Here is a 20,991-nt window from a genome sequence, read left to right on the forward strand (position 1 = left end):
TGGAGAGTTGCAGCTACAAGCCGAGGGACGCCAGGGAGTGCCAGCAACCAGCAGAGGCCGGGAGAGAGGCCAGGAGCAGAACTCCGCCTCGGAGCCTCCAGGTGGAACCAACCTCACCAATCCTTTGATTTGGGGCTCTGCCCTCCAGAACTGGAGAGAATCAATTTCTGCTGTTGGAACCTGCCGAGTTTGTGGTGACTTGTTGCACAGCCCTGAAAAAACAGGTGTAGATCTGCAAACCCTGCACCCCGGACCCCCGAGCAAGTCAGGAGCAATGAAGGACTCTGCACAGGCATGTTGCTAGTTTAATCTCCAGGGTGGCTCAGTTGCCCCCCAGCAATGGCTCGCCCTTCCCCCGTCCTTCAGAGGGCAAAGGACGTGTCACAGCTTAACCTTCACACACAAAGGGACTGGACAGGAAGAGTGACAGCCTGCTGCTTCCTTGACCCAATAAAAGAAAATAGATTTGCCGCCTAAAGCCAAAGAGGCTTTGTAAAAACCAAATCTAAGCTAATCCAATGCATTCACTGAATTATTTAAGCAGCAAGTCAATATTTCTCATTGGCTTCATCCTACAAACCCAGCCACGGTAACGAAGGAAATGTTATTTAAATCCCAGGCAGAGGAAAGGACAAATCTAATATTTAAAAAGGCAAGAAAAGACATAACCCTTCCCAGAAAATAAATCGTAGCCATACTTATTGCCAAGATCCAAAGAAAAAAGTTTATTTACAATAGAGAATTTTATTTGAAACATGCATTTTTTTAAAAACAAATCAGCAAATGCAGATCAAGTTTACACTCCTTAAGGCAAGAGTCCCTATGCACGCTGTACATGTTCATATTAAATCCAAAAGCTGCTCACCATGGAAACTTGTGTACAAAGGGCAAGGCCAAGGTCAGCAATTTGTCTTTTATTAGAGAATCAGACAATCTCCCTGATACAGGAACTCTGAGGTCAACTTGCTATGAATTATACTAGGAAAATGCAAACCAATAGCAAGAAGTTCTGATAGTCTCCTTAGTACTGCATACAATCAAATCAACTTTATTTAGAAAGGAAATACAGTAGTGCATACGAAAAAGTGAAAACAGAACCTGTCCACGTGATTGGAGGAACAGCAGTGTGTGCCGACGGTCATATTGCACGCAACAGTCAAGTCCAGACATTTGGTTCAGAGTTAGCTTTTCCCCATCTTGGCAATCAGTTCGTCACAAATCTTGGTGAGCTCTTCTATCTCTTTATTCTGAAAGTGAAGTTAAGATAGAAGTTGCTGATGTTTGAAAAGTCTGGCCAATCAGAATGGACATTGGGCTTTTGGGAGAGATGGGGTCACGAGGCCACTTGGTGTGCCCAAAGTTATCTAAAGCAGTGAGAGAGATGACTTGGAACCAAACAACCTGAGGATACACCCCAGCTCTGGCTGTGTGACTTCGGGCAAGTTACACAACCTCTCTGAGCCTTGGTTTCCTTATGTCTAAAATGTAGATGATGGGGGATCAAAAAATGTCCAGTATTCTGGAGACGGCACACTAACTTCACTTTACCACTATACAATTCATCCCCGTAACAAAAAAAAAAAACTTGTAGTTCCTAAATCTATTTAAAGTAAAAGTAAATAAATAAATAAGATGTGATAACATCTGTCCTTCTGATAACTAAATGAGGTAAGAAATGTAAAGTTCCCTCGCACAGGGACCAGCACAGAGGAGAGGATTAACTGGTGTGGTTCCTCTCCCTTTATTTGCCCCTGAAGGATGTAATCAGAGGTGACAGGTGACAGTGGTCTGGGGTGAGCCCTTTGGTGGCCATTTTGAGAAATGGCACAAGGAGGGTTGAGCAGTTCCACTTGGACAGGGTCACTAGCACTGTCAGGAGGATGCCAGATGGGTGGTGCTGTGGATACCAGGGTCACGGAGAGAGGCAGGAGCAGACGCAAGGTGGCTTCAAGTGATCCTCATGCCACACCCTGGTGACCAACCACCCAGGGGACTCCTAAGGCTCAGCAAATTGTCTGGAATGGGGCTGCCTGTCTGGAAATACCCCCTTCAAGAACACATGCAGGGAGGGGGAGCCCTCGCTCACGGGACACTCCTGGGCTGAAGGAGCTTCTCAACCGGACACCCGGGGAGACAGTGTGCACAGTGGATGGAGCACTGGGTCCAAAATCAGGAAACCTGGGTACGTGGTAATGAGCTCGGGAAGATGCCCCCGTCCATGACACTAGAGGACACCGGGAGGCCCCGGCACTGCCCATTTTCTGCATCAGCTGGTTGCTGCTGCCGGGGCCCTGGTGGGTTCCCCATCCACTCCCCAGTCAGCACGCTGGATGCAGAGTTCAAGCGCCACACCTGGTACACTCACTGTAGGTGCTTAATAAATGCTTGAAGAATGAATGCTGAAAATGAATGAAAATGGCAACAAACACCCTGCAGGCTGCAACTCCAGGAAAGGTGGAAGGGAAGCCAGTCTCGGGGTTAGCACTAAACTGGAGGGAGACAAGGGTATGCTCATGACCCACAAACTTGACCTTGGGAGCGGCAGTGGGCCAGGGACGCCAGGAGGCTGCCCCGTCCTGTTACCTTCTGCTCCAGCGTCCTCTCCAGGGCGTCCACCCGCAGCTGCTCCTTCCGCAGGCTGGCCTGGTGGGCGGCCTGCTCCTGCTGGGCCTTGCCTCGGACCTGGGCGATCTCAGCATTGGCCCTGGCGGGAACAGGGAGCCCCCACATTATCACCCTTCCTTGTAGGTCGTCAGAGGCCCCTGCCGCCTCCCAACTCCGGGCAGGGACAATGGTCTGGTCTGGCCCCAGCTCCCTTCAACTGGAGCCAGAGCGCAGAGGCCCAGAACCCTCACACCCAACTCCACTCCGTGATGCCAAGGTGCCTGGGCACCCTGGACATTACAACGCGCGTCCTCCACTTATCGAGATGATGACGAGAGTGTGCCCTCCGCATGAGTCTTATCAAAAACTGCATACTGATTGCATCAGCGGTGCCTGTGGAGCTCCCCGCCCGCCTGGGTAGGGGCTGCCGAGTGGCCCGAGGGAGCAGAACCCCGTGGCTTTACCTGTCCAGTTTCTCCTCTGCGTGCACCTTCAGGGCCTGGTACCTCTGCTCCTCTTTCTTCACGCGGGACAGGTACTCCTGCGCGCATCTCTTCAGCACCTCTTCATTCTGACACCAGAGAGGAGGCTGAGTCCATGAGGAGAAAGGCCCAGGAGTGCCGGGAACCCCAAGAACTCTCGGACGCAGGTTTAACCCCAGGCAGCCACATCCGCCTCCCGGCCTTCCAGGACCCCGCTTCACGGGTGGCTCACGATGGACTTCAGAACCCCTAACCCCTGCCCTGGGGCTCCCCACGATCTCTCCCAACCTGCTCCCCCGTCTCCACCCCACACGTCCAGCCTCCTGCTCTGCCCCCGGACCCACACCCACCTTGCGGAAGCCTTCCAGGACCTCCTTCATCTTCTCGTATCGCCTGAAAAGGTCGGCCAGAGACTTCTCCACGGAGTTCAGGTCAGCCAGGGCTTGCTCCTTCTCCAGGACCAGCTGCTGCACCGTCTGGTGGGAGACCGACTTCTCCCTCTGTTCGTCCTCTGGCAGAGACACAAGGAGCCAGAGGATGGAGCCCACGACGTCAGAGCTGGGTCTCTGGGGCCGGCAGAGGCCTCAGACGCAAGTCAGCCTGACCGGCAGGGGCATCACAAACCCCGGCTTTTCCTGGGGACGGACCCACGCCCCGGAGCCCTCCCAGACTGTCTCTAAAGGAACGAAACCCACGGCCCTGCATCCCAGACCCGGGCTGTGCAGTCTCACATGGGGTGGAAATTAGCCAATAGTCTTTAACCCGATCAACGTAGCCCCTTACAAATCTATAACGTAGCCCCCAGGGATTCTATGTGGTTGTTGACAGCAAACAGATGATCCGCAAACTAAAAAGGAAGACGTCATCACTGCATTTTGTGTTGGGGTGAGATTGAAGGGTGCTGGGGTCTGGGCTGGGGGGTGGGCCTGCTTACGAATTACCAAGACAGCAGGTCTTCAGAAATCCTTAAAACACCCCGGAAATCCAAAGCCCACAAAACTGTCTCCTCTGAAATTCTATTATTTCACATAGAAACTGACAGCTTCTTTAATACAGCAAGTGTCTTAATTCCAAGAAACGTGGAGCTATTCCTGTCAAAGTGAGTTTCTCCATGATGTGCGAAAGAATGCAATTTTGGCACAATTCAGAGCGGCTCTGTCCTCTACCCCACCTCTCTGGCCCTTGGCCAGCCCAAGTGAATAATCTGCCCCAAATGTCTAGAAAAATCACTTTTTTTATGGAAAAGGCTTTCTCTGACTACTCTACATAAAACAGGCCCCTACCGCATGGCACCCTCTGTGCTGATTCGTCCCGGGCCCAGGTGGGCCAGGTGAGCGAGGAATCATCTGCTCTCTTGGTGACAGCGGAGTGTGGAAGGGAGAGGCCCCGCTCAGAGCTCCTGGGGAGGGAGCTCGGCAGGCCTTTCTGTCACCTGGAGGGGGCTGCCCGCTGCCCGGTACTGACTCCGAGGGCTGGCTGCCACAGGACAGATCACATCTGGAAATCGCCGTGACAAGGACAGCAGCAGCGGTGCTCCCGGGACCCTGCCATGTGTCGGGGCCATGCTGCCCGCTCTACTCACTGTCCCTAAGCCACACCTAGCAGCCAGCCTGAGCTCCCCGAAGAGCAGAGCAGACCACCGCACTCCTGCGTGGGAACGAAATCCAAACCCTCGCCCACCTGCTTGCCCTCTACCCTCCTCCCTGGCCGCTCCGCTCCAGCCACCAAGTCCTCCAACACCCCAGGTGGTCCTGCCCCAAGGCTTCCCGGGGCTCCCTGCCATCCACTCAGGTCTCCGATCCCATGTCACCTCCCCCCCGCAAGAATGCCTCATCTTCATTCTCTCTAGTGGAGAATCTGCATCATGACAAGCTCCCCGGTGACGCAGACAGATGCTACAGGTCCAGGGACACTGCCTGGAGACCCACGGCCTGGAAGATGCCTAAAGGCCCCCCCCTCCAGCCCTGCCCCTGTGATCACAGTTCTCCCAAGAGCTCTCACTACCAGCAGCTTGGAGCTGCCCAGGGCAGTGGCTAAGAGGCACCAGAGCCCGACTGCCCTGGTTTGAATCCTGTCTCTGACACTTCCCAGCTGTGTGACACTGAGCAGGGTTTTAAACTCTGTCTCAGCGTCCTCACCTGAGATAGGGGACAACAGTATTTATATCTCACAGCATTTGGGGGAAGATTAAATGAGCCTGTATATAAAGCTCTAGACACCTAGGAAGTGCCCAACATCAGTGCCCATTATCAACAGCATCATTGTCCATAATGAACCCCAAAACAGTCACCCCTGCATCAGGATGACAGTGTGTCACAGTGACCAGTGAAGGGGAGGTTTTTAACACACAGAGAGATAAGAGTCACTAGCAATCTGCTTGCTCCACCTAGACTCCTAAAGAAACGGTGTTTCAAAGTCTCACTAGTAATCAAATGCTTGTTTTATTCTTTGCATTTTAGCTGCTTCCTCAGTTCCCAGAACGCTGCACAATGTACATTCTGGGCTGATTGGAGCCCACGTATACATTTCACTTGGCTTGGCAAAGGAGCCATTTATCAAACCAAGTTCATCTGATTTCCTGGACCCAAGACTTTGCTCAGGTTTCCTTTCCTCCTGCCCCAACCCTTTTAACAGTAGAATTGCCCAGTTCCCAGGAGACTGAGGAGGCAAGAATGCTTCACAAATCTTTTCATAAATGACAAATGCAGTTAGGTTCTTCAAACTAGGAAATCAGCCTTAAACCGAAGGCAGTCTAGACTTGACAACAAAACAATGCCCCTGAAGACTTTTCTGGCTTTTCAGGCAAAACATCATTAAATCGCATGGGAAATGCGGCAAACACACAGAAGCAAAAAGAACAAAAAAAGAAAAACAAACAAACAAACAAAGGAGGGTTGCAATGGGCAGGTGTCGGATTAAGGGAAAGCGTTTACTTACCGGGCTTGCCTGTTTGTTTTGCAAGCAAAGGGCAAGCAGCAACAGAAAATGGAAGCAAAACAGATAATCAGGGCAGTTGTTAGGAAAGCAGAAAAAAATCAATTGCAACAACCTGGAATGCAGAAAGCACAGAAGTCTCTTTTTGTTCTGAATGCTAAATAATCAGTATTTCAGCTTAATAAGACATATTCTTTTTAGTAACCCTTGATGAGAATGAACGATAATGGCAAGATGATGACACCCTGGTGAGGAGCATCTGTGAACCTCGTGTGGAAGCCCTGGGCCAGGGAGAGCTAGCAGGCGTCGGGGGGACTGGTTTTAACCTCAGGACACTATCAGGTTCACTCTGGTCCTGCCTGAGCTCTCCGGGCCGAGTTCCCCCTTCCATAAAGGCTGTTGCTTAGGTGCGTGCAAATGCGGAGAGATGCGGCCTGGTTCCACGTACGGAGAGACTCAGACCTGCCCAGAGAGAAGGCACGTCCTGCCCACAGCTACCGAGAGTCCCAGCCGTGCCTCAGCCCTCTGCTGTCTTCCACAAGGACAGGAGGACCTTGAAATCGACGGTGGCCTTAATCAATGACCTGCAACACTGACTGAGGATGACAACCACAGACCCGCCACCTTTCTGATGAGAAAAGCTCTGGAAAAGTAGATGACGAAGAGGATGATGAATGGATAAGTGAGGAACAGATGCCCAGTGAGACCCCTCCCTGTGTGACAATGCTGCCCCAGGTGTGGCTGCTGGTCCACCTACCCACCCGGAGTGCTCCCCAGGACAGGAAAATGCCCAAAGGGGCTGCACCCACACTTCCGACTGTCTAGGATGAACATGTCCCAACTGCTCTCACCTACAAATATTCTCCGAGGAAAGTCTGAGAGTCGAGTAATCTTTCTGTCACGACAAGGACAGGCCACTTATGCCAACTAGAGAGGTTCTCACGCTTTTAATTCTCAAGAGGGAACATCTGTTTGTATCAGCTTTGCCAGCTGAGCAATGACAGATGGCTCTGGGCAGCCTTCTCTCCGAGCACAAGCTCACAGCCTTTCCCTCCACTTCAACGTTTGCTGAAATGTCAGCACCAAGGGCAAAACTAACTATATACGACTCTCAGATGGAGCAGGTGGTTTCCAGATCAGCCATGGTAGGCCTGAGTGATGTTGTCACATCCCAAGACTCCAAGGAGGCCAAAAGGTTGTGCTCCACTTGCCAAATATTGCATATTGGAAGACGTAAATCCTTCATCCTGAACATTTTTATCAGCATTTTCAACTCCAAGAGTTTAAAATTTTTTTAAAAATCTCATCCATGTGTTCATAAATTTTTATAACAATTTAATAAAGAAATTTCATTTTGATGGAAAGCAGGCACCATGAAGCTGAACCTCAGAAACACCAGAATGGGCTTTATTATAATAAATCAAAACGAAAGCTCCTTTGCGTGGAAAGCACTCAACTGTTGGCCTCTTCACTGTTCTCAGCGCTACTGTTACATTTATCTCGGGACAAGCTAGAGGTGTGATATGACTCATACATCCAAACGTTTGAGAGACGGGCCACGTACGAGCACAGTGTCAAGCTTGGACACACAAACTATGGTTTGCAGTGACCTGGAGTCCTTAGGACAAAAGAATTTTTAAAAAACCGATTATCATGAACCCTAAGCAAATAAATAGACAGACAGATGGATAAACATGCAAACTTCCCTTCCAAGAATCATAATAACATCATTTCTGAATAGTGATCACTGGCATAAAACCTTGGGCTTGGAACTTCTGCAAAGATCTTTCTCATTATTAAAAAAAAGAAAGAAAGCAAAGAAAAGAAAAAGAAAAAAAAGGCCTAGGTGTGGGAAACGAATAACTTGAGACCTTTTTTTTTTTTTTTATTGTGGGCCAAAGCAATCCGTCAGTACTGGGTGCCAAGGGTGCTGTGTTAAGATGGATTCTGAGGCAGAGTCCAACCTCAGTGAGAAACAGTGCTGTGACTCGTGAATAGGGTCTGTTGCAGTCACAGGAGGAGGGGGCCGGGCAATCACCCCACGGTCCACCATCCTTGGCCTAGACCCTCACGTAAAGGCTGAGTGAAGTATTTTGTCCCTTGAGTCTAAACTAAATTAGGGACTAGGGATTTGATTCCTACTCTCATAAGCAAAAAAAGGCCCCCAAACATCCCAGGAACCTGCTCAAATCTCTTTGCCCATGAGGTGGACAGTCCCTGGCCAGCTCAAATGGTAGCTACTGAGCTCACTGCCACGGTTTCCCATGGTGTGGATAACGCCACGGCACATTCCAGCAGGTGTTCCCAGGAGGTCTAGGCTCTGTGCCCTGGAGCAAGGTCCCGTTTGCTGAGATGCTTTGGTCCCTCCCTGAAGGACGCCACGCTCCACAAGGAGCCCACCTGAGCCTCCCATCGTCCAGGGCCTCCCCACGGTCTAGAAACGTCAGGGAAGGCCTGTGGATACCCACCTATCATCTGAGCGATGGTCTTCTCATACTCGGCCACTATTTTCCTGTAAGACAAGTAAAAACACGTTGGAGCCATGACAGTAGGAGGGGTTTCAGCCTCACACAGGGGCCCCGGTGCTGGACATCAAGGGCCTGACCAGTGTCCAGCAGGACAGGCCTCATCTGTCAAGGTTGGGCTCACACTTCCAGGGTCACCTCCACCCTCAGCCCTCTCCCTGTGCACCTAAATAGGTTCATTTTCCTAGTGCGCAGCTCTGAACACACCACCCCCGGCAAGATCTTCAACATCCCCCACTGCCCACTAAGGGAAAAAATAAGGCCAAACCTACAGCCCCACAATCGAAGCCTTCTAAGTGTGTCTGGGCCCAGCCACCCTCATCAGTCTTACATCTTTCCATGCCATCTCATGAACAGAGGGGCTCAGTGAGAACAAATGATTTCGTGTTTGCGCTGGGCTTTCTCACCCCCATGTCTTTGCTCACGTTGTTCACCTCCCCTCTGTATTTCTACCTCTCATAGTCTGTTTTTCAAGGTCCACTTCAAATGCTCTCTTCTCCAGGAAGCTTTCCCTGATTTCTCCTAGGAACTCCATAACATTTTATCTTCTTCCAAAGCATCTCATACATCTGGCATCACTGAACATGAGTCTTATCTGCTACTGGAGTAGAAGCTCCTCAAGGCCCAGACGCCACTTCTCATTTGCGTTTACAAAGCAGGGGATGGGCCTGAAGTAGCACTTCTTGGGTAGCCTCAATAAACAGTAGCTGCACAAAAGCACTAAGATCTCCTGCTGGTAGTACTGCCTCACAGCTGCCCCCAAGTGAAAGGACCGACATGTGAAGAAGCCCTCCCCTCCAAGGCCAATCTTCTGGAAAAAACCTCTCAAACAGACTAAGGGTTTCATCTCCGTTATCCAATAATCATTCCCTACAAGAGAACCAAGAGCTGCTCATTGCCAGAGATCCAGGACCCTGATGACAGAGGACTACAAAGTCCCCTGGGTCAGGACGTCTGGGCTCCAGCCGATGCGCCTCTCCTAGCTGTGTGGCTCCGGGCAAGTTGTTCACAGGTGCTGGGGGCTCCACTGACTCCTTGGCACAGTGACCTGAGGCCTTGGGGCCACGTGTGGCCTTCTGGATCCTTGACTGTGGCCTTTTGACTGAATCCAAATTTTACAAAACTTATTAAAAGGCCGTAGGTTCCCCACCCCTGCGTGATGTTCAGGGCTGTAGGGGGAATTCAATGAGGGTAAAAGGGAAACAAAAGCAGAGCACTCTGCAAAGCTCTGAGGCCGCACAGACTTCTGGGTTTCTGTCCCTGGGTTCTCAAGCTTGGTCTCAAAGGCAGTGACTCACCCAAGGACAGACTCACAGCAAGAAAGGTAACCACGACATGAGCCCACTTGGGTTCTTCCCGAATCCTACACAGAACACTTCTGTGTTTTCTGTGATTAAACACCTCCCCGCATCCCATAATCACGAAACCATGATGGATCTTTGAGGATGCCCTATCTAAACCCATCACTGCCGAGGAAACAGAGGGAAGGGACGTGTTCTTTCAGAACTGGGGGGAGACCAGGGACCTGAAAGTGCTTTGGCTGTGCTGTTTTTCCACTTTACCCTCACAATGACCCTGCGAGAGGTCACTCACTGTCCCCAGCAGTACTACTGATGGGGACATTGGGGCATCAGGTGCTTCAGAAACTTTTCCAGGATCCCAGGGCTACTGAGTGGCACAGCTAGGATGTGAATCCAGGCATTGGACTCTGGAGCCTTTGTACATAAACCCTATGCTCTACTATTTACCCCCATTTTACAGACAGGGAAAGTGAGGCACACAGTTAAGTAACATGCCCAAAGCAGCTGGGAAGCAGTGTCTCACTTTCACCTGGTCTGGCTCCAGAGGCCAACAGGCTGACATTCAGGCCATCAAATACCAGTGCAGCTGAACTAGCTGGTGACATCTTGAAATTCTACCACATCCCTTGGTTCACAGCACTCCCTGGGCCCCATGGGCACAACTTCTCCCAAGGAGGATGAAGGAATCAGAGACAGAACTTCCCGCCTTCCCAGGATGGCCTACCTCATTTTCAGTGCAGGTAAAAAACTAGAGCCATCCATCCCCCCAAAAGAAGAGAGAAAAGAAAGAGGTTTAAAAATAATGCCACCACAGGGCTTCGATTTGAATGTGAACCAGCACACTGCAAGATTAACCTCCAGAGGCAGACACAGAAAGCCTCAGCAGAAAGAAGAAACTAACAAGAGAGCTTTCAGGAAGATACTACTGTGATCTAGAAAACAGGGGCTATGATCACCTAATAGTTTGCTACTTAAAATGGTAGCCAGGAATGCAACTGATTTTAGTAACAAAGCAGCACCCACCGTTATACTTAAGTGCACTATATGTGGTGGCTACTGTGTTTCTATTACAATATACAACAAATGAAAATAAACCATTCAAGCAAAAGTCAGGAAACATTCTAAACGTTCATCCACTGAGACTGGTTCAATTAATTATGTTAGATCTGTACAATGGACCGTTAAGCACCTATTAAACACAAGGAGGTAGAGATGTACGAAGTATGTCCAAGATACTCTGTTAAGTTAAAAAAGAGTATAGAATTATGTCTACTGCACTTCCTGATTCATTTGGGAGGAAAAGGGAGGCTGTAGAGATAGATACATTCACACATTTGTGACGAGAAATGGAAAATTCTTAAAAGGATCCACCAGAAACGGGACAGCAGTTACCTGTGGGTTGTGGGACAGGAAGCTGGGTGGGGAGGGATCTGTTTTGCATTGTACGTGTATTTCTTTGAACGCGTTCTTGAACTCTTGTGCATGCTATTTTAATAATAGCAATACACTAAAAACACTTTTGTAGAAATATGAGCCCATGTCATAAAGAAAAGAGAACAACTTCTACAGCAGACGCTATTCCTCGGACCACACCAGCTCCGGCATCATCCAGCCACAGGTGAGCACCCCACCCCCGCCCAGGGTGGCCGAGCACCACAACTGACCTCATTTCCATCACTTCCCGCCTGCTTTCTTCATATTTGTCTTTCCACTCTGTCACCTCTCTCTCCTTTGTTATGATCTAGTGTCGGGGAGAAGAAGAGAAAGGTTAACCCCCAAGGAGTGGATCTGGATCTGAGTGATCCACAGACCAAGACCAGGAGACAGGGAATAAATGTGGAATTAAAACTTCCCACGCCAAACCACAATTACATTCAGAGAACCTCCCTGCGCATGAGAAGGAAATAAGCCAGATACCAGACTTTCCCAGTGCCCCCTGGGGACCAAATGAAAGGAACATGCTTTTTGTTATGAATTCATTAAACAATGGTGCCTGGGAAGATCAAAGCCCAGGGTTTGCCACACATTTTTGCCTGCAGTGCTCAGAGGAGAAAGTCTGTCTGCAAAGACACTGGCTTTGTGGACCACATATATGTATTTATGTATAAGGACAGGAATAGGCTCCTTTCCCAGGGAGACCAAGCCACGTGCCACGATACCTCTGCCCGGGCCATCTGGAGTGCAGAGTCCAAGTCGGGCTGCGGGAACAGGAGGCCCGCAGGTTTCTCCACCTCAGCGGTCCCGATGCGGGAGTACAGGGCTGTTTTGGAGATGGAGACATCTGTTGGGTGAGCCGCCTCTCTCTGTGGAATGATTTTTTAATTAAAAAAAAAAAAAGGGTTAACATTAACCATAGGACAAAGAGGACAGCATTCATCTTCTCATGAATGGGTTGGTTGTATGGTTTTGAAACGGAGAACATCAAAAGTATGGGAAAATGCAGAGACTCATGAACAGGAAAATGCCAGGTTGAATCTGCGGAGATCTGTCACCCGGCACCTGTGCCGCGGACGAAGGGGCTAACGGCGGGGGCCCCTGTGAGCCTTACAGTCAGGCGCGGCCGGTGCCTGCGTATCACTGCCATTTATCACACGCCGAACCACTCAGGCGTAGCACCTAAGCACCCAGGTCGCTATCCAGAAGGCTCCACTTCCAAAACAACATCTTGATGGTGAACAATGTTGAATTCCAGTCTACGTTTGGCTAGTTTTGAATAACCACAGATTTGATCAGTTTTGTAAGACTGCCCACATTTCAATTTGGGGGGAGTTTGTTTAGCTCCATTTGAAAGGATGTGATTCACACCACGCTTAAGGCTTACTGTGGCTGTTAACCAAATGTCACCTTCAGCGAGCTGAGAGATTCTGGATGTGAAGAGTTACGTTGCCCTTAAGTCTGTTACATCAATGGAAAAGTTTAAAACTGGGTAATGACACAATATCCACATCTGCCGATCAGACCCTCAGCAAGTAGTACACAATCCACCATCCCACCCCACCCCACTGACATTGGTCTGAGGCTCTACAGCCTTTTGTAGAGGACACTAACTAGCCTCCTAGGGGTGAGGGGGTTCTGTGGTCATTCTCTCCTTTGCACAAAATGCTGAGCAATTTGCCACACAGTTGAAATGCAGTGTTAGGAGCATTGTCAACCAGCACAGCTGGGCTGTCAGTCTACTTCTACCGCAAAAGGAACATCAAACCAACCGCACTCTCAGTCCTATGCATTAACCTCGGGGCGCTGCCATGGTTGCCAAGGTGAGCCTCTACCCTCGTTACTAGAGTCAAATCAATGGGTGGCAATGGTGGTCTAACAGGCAGGGTGGGACTGCTTCCTGGGAAATCATGAGACTAAATTCCGTGGTGAACAGAACACCACAGTGTAGCAGACAGAGATTTGAGGAAGGCGTGATGAGGACTTAGAAAGGGCAGCGGCTTCAAGAGCCGACGGTAACCGGGAACGGTGTGCCTGAAGACACTCAGCAGCATTTCTCTCTTCAGTGACAGGAACAGGCATGCTGACCCTACTACTGCACCAGGGGAAATGAACTTGAGGTGGAGGTAGCTTAGGAAATGCAGGTAGAAGTTTAATGGATAGGACCAGAGATGACGGGGTTAGCAATAGTTAGTTGTATACATGCAAGGTGAACTACACGGTTTAGGTTGTCCTGGAAGAGAACTCAGATTGCTTGGATTTCACTGCCCTGCGTGGCCTTGAGCTCTCAGGCTGACCCTGAAGAGGGACCCAAATGATCGGCCAGCCAGAGACGGGAGTGCACAGCCCCCTTCAACCAGACCCGAGATTCGCTGACGTGAACACAGGGTATCACACGCTTCTCAGTCTCAGGCCCTCAAGCAGCCTCTGTTTACAGGACACTGGACCAGAAAGAACACAGGTCCGCAGCCCTGAGCAGAACGACACCACAGTCCACAGGGCCAGAGCCCCTTGCACATGACCGCTGCTGTCTGGAAATGTTTTTCACAGTTCTGCATCTCACCCAGGGAACTTCTCGGGAAGTAGCTGGAAAATTACACCGAGAGACGGAGACTCAGTATTTGTCCTTTGGAGAAAATTCATAAACACAAAATTCTGAAAAAGATTTAAAAAAAAAAAAACCTGTTCCTATCACTCTTAAAGTAAATGTGTTCTTCAAAAAGTGAGAACAAGAAAATCTCAAAATGAGAAGAAAATTAGACCCCATCAAATTCAGCCTGGTCCTTCTGAAGATGAAAAAAATGGAAGATCTGAGAGATTTGGCCAAAAGTTCTTCCAGAGTGAGATTCAGTTCTGAAGCTGGCTGCCTTAGCGCAAATGAAAACGGATTTAATTAAGACTAACTTTATCATACTGGGCAGAAACTGAATGTGACCAAGGAAGGAATTAATGCTCTTTAAGCTGCCCAGAGTCCTTTGTAAAACAAGAAAGGGAGTGAAAAAGTCAATAAAATACTGAGCCTTCTAAGTGAATGCAAGCGGACACCACCCTACAGAGTGATCCGCTGTCGCCTCCACCCAGGCCACCTGGTGTTTTCAATAAAGAAACAGATGACTTCAGAACCCACTTGAATTACTGCCTGAGTGTCTGCGTGTTAATGAAATTCATTGTACACACCCTGGTTTTTTCTTACAACCAAGAATTGTTAACTGAAATTAATAGGTTTGTCTCTCCCTGATATTTTAAGATCAGATATTTTTAGATTAAGCTTTGTTTCTCTCACATAATCCCCCACTTGCTACTTTCCAGGGGCAAGAAAAGCCACTAGAATCACAAATTGAAACGTAAAACGACCACAACCCAGAAAGCACAGGCCTTGCAACCAACTTCCAACCTCCAGCTCACTCCTTACGTCCTGGGTCCCGCCAGAGCCCCTGGCCACCATCACACCCCCTTCAGACATGCAGGCCTGTGCCTGGGGTCCTTCTGGCTGTCAGCTAGGGGCTGGGCACTGTGGCAGGATTCCTGACCCCAGGAGCCATCAGAGGCCAACTCTTGGGGGGGCACCTGCAGATCCGAGGCTGGGAGAGCAGGGCCAGGGGGCCACAGAGGGGTGAGGACCGGGAGTCTTGGTTAGCTGGGGAGACGACAGCCACCTAGGCTAAGGCCACAGGGCATGGACACAGGCTAGGTGCATGGGGGGATGCCCAAGCCATGTGCCGCCATCTGGGCAGGAGAGTGGGTGCCGCCCTGTCCCAGCATAGGTGCCCAAGCCCAGGAGCCGAAAACACGGGTAAGGTACTCAGCACTGTGCCCTCTCCGGGAAGGCCCCACCACCCACCCCCAGTCCAGACCCGGCCTCACGGTCCTCAGGGGCCTCTGGGCAATGGCCACAGATTCTCCAGACGGTCAAACATGCGGATGCTCAGGAGCTGGTCCCCTGCCACTCCTCTTGGGCTGTTGTCATGGCTTTCAGGCATCAGGTGGCCCTTGTTTTGAACCACCATTAAATGTTGGAGGGGGACAGGGAGACACAGTATGTGGTGACAGGCTGCTCGCCAACAACACAGGTTGCCCCAGACCCAACTCCTTCTCCCAGTCATGTAAAATCTAGGCGTCCGGCCCTCCTAAGCCAGGACTCGCAGAGGAGTCAGACAAGGGGGGCTGACACCAATCTCCCTCCCAGGGTGCCTGTTGCTAGGACTTGCTCCCTTCCCAAAGCTTGTTTGTGTGACCTCATGCCTCAGTCTGCGTATTGGGTCCCTGTCATCCAGAAAGGCCAGCAGCTTCAGGGATCACAACCAGCATCTGTTACACGCACGAGTTAACTGCCGTTCGGGGTCTTATCCAACCTGGAGAGGGTCAAATTCATCCAAATTCATCCTGGTTAGTCTCACCCCAGGAGGACACAAGCAACCAAACTCAGTGTGTCCAGAAGCACATGGAAGGCAAGTGACAATGAGGCTGTAGCCTGACACCCCTGCCACTGTGGACTTCTCCTCATTTCTAACGTCTAACGAGACGGAGAAAACTCCGCTGTAGTTCTTCGAAGGCCGACCGGGCTCTCTGTCAGTCTAAAGAGAAATGCAAGTAGAAGCTGCTCTAAAGAATAACGGGCAAACTCCCCCACCTCCTTTTCATGCTGGTTTTCATCCCCTCGATAGGATATTTTTCATACCAAGTGATTTCATTTTTGTGTTAGCCACAGCTTATGACCGTGCTGCCAAAAAGACTGGGCCGTGTCACCTGCAGCTGAAATACGTGGGCACAAAAATGGGCCAACTGGATACGCGGCTGCCGGTCTGTGTGAGCAGTTTCCACTGCAGCGCAGGGCAGTCAGGGTCTGTGTGGAAAAGGAACCCAAAGGAACACGGTGGGGTAAGGCCACGGCTCACCCTCGGGCTGCTGAGCTGCAGGAACAGCATCTAGTTCCCATGGGCCACAGACGTCCAATACTGTACTTTTTACAAAGCAATACAAGGTACTAAGGTAGAGAAAAATGTCCTTACTCTCCAAGATGGTTCTAGCCAACAGAACATCTCTCTGAGCGTGCACTTGTGAAGTACAGAGGGTGGCTTGCACCGTCTCTCTGATCCATGCTCGGTGGATCAATATGACATTATTTTCTAAATCAAAATTGGGACACATGGGCTGAGAACAAGTTGTGACTGGCAGAAAGTCTCTCCTGGCTGGTATTTGGGGACGGCTGTCTCTGGCAGGCTCCCAGAGGAAGGAGGCAGGTGCTCCGAGACACTCGCCACACGTCATACCCAGTCTCAACTACTCGTCAGAACATTCTCAGCTCTGCCTCAAACTTCCGGACAGGAATATACCTTATTTATAAAGGCCAAACTTCAGGCAATTCATTCTGTCTTTAAGCCACTTCCCAAGGATAGTGAGAAATAAATCTAGTAGCAGGAAAAAAAATCCTCACTGCTCAATGCTTTCTAAAAATCTCACTTTCATGGAAATTCAACCTAAGTTTAGGGTTTGGCAACAAGAACAAGGACATCACCAGTCTGTGCTTATATGCTTGCCCCTGCCCTGGGTCCCCCTGACCCCAATCTGGACATCCACAGCGTGGGCACCTTCTGTCTCTGGGAGGGGTCTCCCTTTGAGCTCCAGCCAGGGGGACAAGTGGGGCCCTCCAGGCAGGAGCAGCAGCTGGAACTCCCACTCTTGGACCAAGCACAAGAAGTGGAGACGCCACTGCCCCCTCTGCAGATGAGCTGCTTCCCGACACAGGTAGGTCGTGGCTCCCATTTATAGACCCAAGTTCTAGTCCCCACCAGGCTGGTAAACTGCCGGCACGTGGCTCCATTTCCCATCTGTAAATTGAGACCCAGATGCAACTGCTCAGGAGAGATGCTGGGAGCCTCTGACCAACAGAGGCAAGAGTGCAGTGTTAGCCAACAGCAGCAGCTTCCATTGCACACCTACTATGCGCCAGGCACAGAGCCACTCTCTGCACCCCCGCGGTCTGCAGTCGTCAAGGCAACCTGCAGACTCGCTGGTACTGGCCTCATCTCACAGATGGAAAAACTGAGAGACCCAGAGAGTTTCCCTAACTGGTTCAAAGCCACAGAACACAGGTGGGTCCAGCCCTGGTCTGACACACCAGGCTCACTGGGCTGTGCACCTCAGGTGGGGCAAGGGCCCAGGAATGACACACGTTTGCACGTCAACAGCAGCAGCCACTCAAACTGTTAAGAAAAATTACCCCAAACTTGGAAGCCAGGCAAAAAGATCTCCACATGCCCTGTCAGTATCACACCCACATTAAAGCAGGGGTTGGCAAACTCTCTCTGTCCACGGACCAAATGCGTGCTGCCCTTTTTAGTTTAAAAAAAAAAAAAAAAAAAGGTTTTACTGGAACATTGTCACACCTTTTATCTGCACACTGTCTGAGGCTGCTTTTGCACTACAGTGGCAGAACTGACTAGCTGGGACAGAGACTTCTGCCAGCAAAACCTGAAATATCTACTCTCTGCCCTTTACAGAAAGGATTGCTAAGCCCTGGTCCAGAGCATCATGTCTCGGTTTCATGTACTAGTTATTATTGATGAGGGACTACTCTCACTAAATTTACATGTTAACTTGTACAAAATAGAAAAGTTACAAATTATTTTTGTTCAGTAGAGAAGCAAATGCTATCTGTAGAGGGAAAAAAATAACCTCAAGGTTATGATCTTTTTCTCTACTCTGTTAAGTCAGCACTAACTAGTTTTCTATCTCACCTTGCAATCTCACTCTAGCCTCCTTCGCCCCACTGACTCTAAACATTGCTTTCTCATGTTCTCCTCCATCTCTAACCAGCACCACCGCCCTCCCGGTTCCCTCACTGTTGAGTTAAATAGATCCTATTAATAGATATGTGCTCAGCGTGTATTTATACAAGAGTTCCGCTTGCAGCATTTTGGAAACGGCACTTTGTCGGACACCGACAATGCCTGCCTGATGGGTGGTTAGCAAAGCAGCTTCCTGACCACAGCGGCACACACGACATTCTCAGGAGGCAGCGCACTGCAGCGGCAAACCGGTACCTTGGCGTCCTGGCGGCCGCGGGAAGCCAGCGCAATCTGCCTGGCCAGCTTCAGGGCTTCTATCCGCATGACGGCAAACTCTAACTCCTCCTGCCCGCGGGCCGGGGCACAAGCAAACCGCAGGGAAATGCATCGAGACAGACGTCAATGTTGTCCACATCCAAGAAATGAATGTGCCACGTACATGTGTCATGACAGGTACTCGGGAAAAACACACGCTCCACCTTTCTCTCACAATTAACACCTCAGCAGATCATGAAATTAAGTATTTAATTTCCTTTTCTCAAAAATCGCCCTCTTGAATGCATGTTGGGAAGTATTACGCAGTTGAATATGAAATGATTTTCACAGTGGGATCAAAATTTTTCCTGTACTGTTTTCTTTGATTTCTTTCCTCTTGTTTTGTAACGTAAGGTGGGCCAACAATTTCCATGAATGAGTCTGCGTCTCTCAAATGGCTGTGACCAATCTCTCTAGGTTTGCTCTGAACGTCCTAGTCTAGGGGATATCAAATTAAGTTGTCAAATTTAAAGCACAGAGTAGATCGTTGTTTTTGGTCCCGTATGCGAGACCGAGCCCAGATGTTATCTCAATGGGAGTCTGAGGTAGCCTCATATATACAAACGGCTTGGCTCCACGGTGATCTAATATGCTTGGTTCAGTGAATAAATCGCAGAAACTGCTTTGGGGGCTATCAATACTTCTAAAAAATGACTGTTTGGCCCAATTTCCAAAATGAAATAGAAACCGTTTGTTCGATATGTAATCGCCCAGTTTATATAATGTTGGCGTCTTGGGTAAAGAACACCACATGCATCAGCCTTCGAGGAGAAGATATTAACATTTCATTGGGAACATTCTCAGCAGTTCCTCATTAAATCTTGCCTCATTTCATTTGGGACTCAGGGGTTCATTCTCTACTGAGGTTTTGACAAACTCCCCAAAGGTCACACGTGGGCTACAAACCTGGAGTTTCTGAGCGAATACTGGGGGGTTCTTTTCTGCTAAGTCGGGCTCCAGGTAGTCAAGTGCCCCACAGAGCGAGCCGGGGCGAGCCAGCCTGCTGAGCAGGGCGTCAGCAGAGGCAAAGGTGCCCTCGGGAGCTGTCTGAACGCCGGCCGAGAGGAAAACACACAAGAGAAATAGAGGAGAACAGAGTGACATTGATTCCACGCCAGGGCCACGCACCCATTTGTTGGACATCTCTGCCTTCATGCTAAAGAGAATATCAGTTAGCTGCCAATTCTTGCGTTTTCATCTGGACAAATCCCCACATGCTGACAATGGACATCTTTTATTTTGTTTTGAGATAGAGTCTTACTCTGTTGCCCCAGCTAGAGTGCAGTGGTGTGATTATAGCTCACTGCAACCTCAAACTCCTGGGCTTAAGCGATCCTCCTGCCTGAGCCTCCCGAGTAGCTGGGACTACAGGCATGGGCCACCATGCCCGGCTAATTTTTTCTATTTTTAGTAGAAATGGGGTCTCACTTTTGCTCAGGTTGGTCTCGAACTCCTCACCTCAATCCTCTTGCCTGGGCCTCCCAGAGTGCTAGGATTGCAGGCGTGAGCCACCACGCCTGGCCAACAATGGACATCTTGAGTGGCAGGCCCACCCCCTCTCCCGCAAAGCAGGAGCCTTCCGTGTCCTTCCCCCGCCCAGGCACCTTCACTCCCTAGTCAATGGGTAGGCGCCACATGACCATGGGCTTGTTTATTTGAAAATCTCAGTGGGTGGAAGGCTAGCTAGTTGAGGGGCTTTCCAAACATAACATAACTCATCAGAAAACACCTCCACGTATAAATCTCAAAGGAAGTAAGGCTTTGGTAAAGGTAATTTTCTAAATAATGGAAAGATGACTACAAATGAAAAAGTTGTCTCCTGCTAAATCAGAAAGACTTCAAAATCAGAAGCCAGCTTTATAGAAGGTGACCCATGTGCGAGTCCTTGCTGGTATTTGACAGACTAACTCACATCTAGACCCTCTTTCTGCTCACTGTTGTTTTTCCAGCATCCACCCCAGCATCCAACTGCCAGGCATACAGTAAGAGCTCAATAAATATCTGATGCACGAGATAGTGAATGTTCTGCTAATACAGAACAGCAAAAGCAACATACTAAGTCAATAGCTTCAAACTTGCTTGGGGATTGCTAGGACGGAGATAAAAAAATAAAATAAAATTCACCTAGAAGGCTGGTCCCTTTTAGATGCGTGGAAGACCTGGCAGGTGCATCCTATACTTTAGGGAGACCACAGGCCACAGATGGACATGTGTAACGTGCAGGGAGTGTGGAGGTGGCTGAGACCTCTGCTCTATGTGTTCTGCAAGACTCCCGTGGGGGTTGGGAGGGGAGGGGTGACCGTCCTGGTCTATAAACGGAGAAGCTTCCCCTTACTAAGTCTCGGGAAAACCAACTGTTCCTCAAAAGGAGGGTGTCCCCTGTCTTTGCCATTGAGGATAGCAGAGGACTGATGACGGCTCCAAAGCATCCAGTCCTAAGGGGCTAAGAATGGAAAATAAAAAAAAAAAACCCCCAAAGGCGAGCAAAGCACGTAGGTGAGAAGGGTAAAGCCCCCTAGTGTGCATGGAGAGCCTTGCCCTCGTCCTCCGGTGTAGGGTCTCCTAGGCTGGCTTCTAAGGGGCCCACAGTAGGAGCTGGGTGAGTGTT

At 49.8% G+C, this 20,991-nt stretch overlaps 1 protein-coding gene across 5 annotated transcripts in view; it reads right to left on the reverse strand.

The window, feature by feature from the left end:
- Positions 1–701: 701 nt before the first annotated feature.
- Positions 702–20,991, reverse strand: part of TACC2 (transforming acidic coiled-coil containing protein 2) — a 172,721-nt gene continuing 152,431 nt past the window's right edge. For 4 of the 5 annotated variants that reach the window (XM_045568332.1, XM_045568336.1, XM_045568335.1 and 1 more), the window contains 9 exons: positions 19,290–19,430; positions 18,324–18,413; positions 12,006–12,149; positions 11,511–11,587; positions 8,489–8,532; positions 3,437–3,597; positions 3,069–3,175; positions 2,584–2,704; positions 702–1,247 (listed from right to left, as the gene is read on the reverse strand). In XM_045568332.1, the coding sequence (XP_045424288.1) occupies positions 1,182–1,247; positions 2,584–2,704; positions 3,069–3,175; positions 3,437–3,597; positions 8,489–8,532; positions 11,511–11,587; positions 12,006–12,149; positions 18,324–18,413; positions 19,290–19,430 (951 nt within the window). In that variant the 3' untranslated portion in view covers positions 702–1,181. The remainder of the gene's footprint in view (positions 1,248–2,583; positions 2,705–3,068; positions 3,176–3,436; positions 3,598–8,488; positions 8,533–11,510; positions 11,588–12,005; positions 12,150–18,323; positions 18,414–19,289; positions 19,431–20,991) is intronic. The other variant, XM_045568334.1, reaches the window with a different exon arrangement.

The sequence above is a fragment of the Lemur catta genome, chromosome 14 (assembly GCF_020740605.2).
Source record: "Lemur catta isolate mLemCat1 chromosome 14, mLemCat1.pri, whole genome shotgun sequence".
In the NCBI taxonomy this organism is placed as follows: domain Eukaryota; kingdom Metazoa; phylum Chordata; class Mammalia; order Primates; family Lemuridae; genus Lemur; species Lemur catta.